The sequence below is a fragment of the Miniopterus schreibersii genome, assembly GCF_964146895.1.
Source record: "Miniopterus schreibersii genome assembly, chromosome: 12".
Taxonomy (NCBI): Eukaryota; Metazoa; Chordata; class Mammalia; order Chiroptera; family Miniopteridae; genus Miniopterus; species Miniopterus schreibersii.
In genome coordinates this window covers 64871411-64874411 of record NC_138112.1, presented here as the reverse complement: position 1 = coordinate 64874411, position 3001 = coordinate 64871411, and the positions used below count along the sequence as shown (strand labels likewise).

The 3001-nt window shown below is 41.4% G+C and overlaps 1 protein-coding gene across 1 annotated transcript; it reads right to left on the bottom strand.

Moving 5' to 3' along the window:
• Positions 1–1801: 1801 nt before the first annotated feature.
• On the bottom strand, positions 1802–2737 carry LOC308565580 (olfactory receptor 5AR1; the record flags this gene model as incomplete). Its single annotated transcript, XM_081154895.1, has 1 exon — positions 1802–2737. One exon carries the CDS (start codon positions 2735–2737, stop codon positions 1802–1804), a length of 936 nt encoding a protein of 311 aa, XP_081011021.1.
• Between the last annotated feature and the right edge of the window lie 264 nt (positions 2738–3001).

The following is a 3001-nucleotide window of genomic DNA, read 5'->3' as shown; positions in this document are numbered from 1 at the left end:
GCCATTTTGGACTTGGGGTTTTCTCTTTAACATAGTTAATGGAAAGGGAACACCCTTTTTTCTTACTTAACACACAGCACATAGATTTACACATTGGATTATAAAAAAGTATCAGAAGGCTAAATCTCTGGACTGCCAACTCTACATCTGTCTTTTAGCTACTCTATTTTCCCCTTATGGTAACACCAGGAATGTGCTTTGGAAATTCATTATATGATTGGATAATTTGAACCAGGCAGTTGCCACTCCTATATAATGACACCCAGTAAAAGCTTGATAAATACTAGGTCTTTTATCCCTGACACTCTTTGGTGTCTTGCATAATGAATGAGGCTGCTCTACACTTTAGGACAAGCTTTGTGGTTCCCTGCTTTTTGACTATATTGCACTGGAGGAGAATTGGGGTAGAAAGATTATTGATTATACATACTCAAAGCTGATGGTGTGATGGACTTTCAACATATCTGAAAAAAACTTTGATTTCCCCAGATCTCAGTATTTTGCCTTCCCCTGCTATTGATACCTGACATTCTTGTTTCTTAGTTAAAAATTTGTAGCTTTGAGAACATGCAAAATGGAGTTATATCATCTTCTATTACCAGTCATTGATACATCAGGGTTAATGAGACTATTCTCTAATAAGGGCCTGGAAAAGATGGTGGAAAGCAGGGATGCCCTTGGCACCCAAGCAAAAAGGAAGGGTTTAATTAAGATCGGAAGAGAAAGAGAAAAAGGCGTAGGGAGAATTTTAGAGGGAAGCAGGAAAACAAATCCTGTAGGCATTACCATCTTGGTAACATTAGCCTTAGTGATTGATCCAAACTGTATCTTTCACAAGGTCCTAGAGTCCTATGGTTTCCTTGAGGCCTGAAAGGATGTCAATGTGTGAAGCTGATAAAACTTACATGCTTACCCCTTTAAAATATTAGGCAGCAGAGACAAAAGGGATCCAGCGATTATTTGGTAAAACCAACCACTTGTGGAGGAAAAACCAAGGATAGAAAAGAAAAGTGTCTTGGTTATTGATGGCAGCAATTTCAGAGAGAAAATACAGTAACTGGAGGCACACTAAACTCCTTGCTGGCAAACGTGTGCCTTGTATTTGTACCCTCCAGAACCTGGCATATACCTAGCACTTCCAAGTTCTTGCTGAATATGAGTGGATGGATCCTGGGCTGAGTTAAGTCATTCCTCATACCAGCCCCATTCCCATGCATTTAACTAAATTTTCTCTGACTTCCTTTCAGAGTGGAGAAATATTCAACATTGAGGCCTGTCATACCTCATGACCCTGAAAAAAATGTGCTTAAGAGTCCTTGACTATTTATTTCCCCTATCAAATTCTGTCTCCATTTCTAATCAATACTTGAATAAATTTTAAATAAAAAAGTAATGAATCTTGTTCAGCACATCTTTCAAAAATATTAATTTATATTTCCTTCAGATAACAGAGTTAAAAGTTACATAAAACTCTTCCAAAATTAAGATTCACTCAACAAATAGGTGGTAACTTGGGTAGTGTTTATTGGGAAAGTATTTGCATTTTCTTTTTTATTGTTCAAAATATTGCAGATGTCTCTTTTTCTCCCCATTTACCCCTTCGAGCCTGCCCCCACTTCCCTCCCCAGTCCCTCACCACACTATTGTCTGTGTCCTTGGGTTATGCATATAAATTCTTTGGTTAACCTCTCTTCCCCCAACCCCCCTTCCTCCCCTCTGAGATTCTTCAGTTTTTAATTTTCTGCAACCATTCTTCTTTCACTATCATTTATCTGTGATAACAACACATGTTCATTTTTTGTTATCCTTGAGTTTTTCCCCCAATTAGTTTTTTGAAAGCAGCTTTCACATCCTTGTTTCTTAAACTGTAGATCAAGGGATTCAGCATGGGGATGATAACCGTGTAGAACACAGAGGCCCACTTGTCTTGGTCCAGGGAGTAGCTAGATGTTGGCCTCAGGTACATAAACATGACTGTGCCATAGAAAAGTGTGACACCAGTGAGGTGAGATCCGCAGGTGGAGAAAGCCTTAAGGCGGCCCTCAGCGGAGCTCATTCTGATGATGGCAGTGAGGATGGAGGCATAGGAGATGAAGATGATGAGGATGGTGCTGGCTTCAATGAAGCCACACAGACTAAAGAGCAAGATCTCACTGACGTAGGTGTCTGAGCAAGAGAGAGCCAAGAGTGGTGGGATTTCACAGAAGAAGTGGTTGATGATATTGGAACCACAATAACTCAGACTGAAGGTGAGAGAAGTGTGAGCTACTAAACTCACCAGACCAACCAGGTAAGAGCCCAGCATGAGAATCAAGCAGACTCGCCTAGACATGAGAGTGCTATAGTGGAGGGGTCGGCAGATGGCCACGAAACGGTCATAGGCCATGGCAGCCAGGATGTAGCACTCAGCGTCCACAAAACCTACAAAGAAAGCAAACTGGGTGGCACAGCTGGAGAAGGAGATAACTTTGCGCTTAGTTAGGAAGTCAGCCAGCATCCTGGGAGCAATAGCTGAGGAGTAGCCCAGGTCGACAAAGGAAAGATTGCAGAGGAAAAAGTACATGGGTGTGTGAAGCTGAGTGTCTGTTATGATCAGGATAATCATACCAACATTCCCCACTACATTGACCAGGTAGACCAAGAGGAAGACCACAAAGAAGATCATTTGCAGCTGAGGGTCCTGCGTGATGCCCATAAAGATAAACTCAGTCACCACTGAGTGGTTTGCTTTATCCATCTTTTCAATTTTATGTGTGCCTGGATTTGGTTTATTGTTTGGAGTGATCCTTAAAAATCTTCCCAGTGATTAGATTCTTTGACTCCCAGGGTGACTCAAATGACTTTGAAGAAGGTGATGGTTGTATGTTCTCTCCAGGTGCCCAGTCAAAATAGGAGAAGATGTGTTAGTACTAGTCTTGGGGATGGCAAATTCTGTTTCTCCAAAGGCCCTTGTGTTCTGAGGTCACTTGTCATATGGTACCAATACATGACCAGATCTATG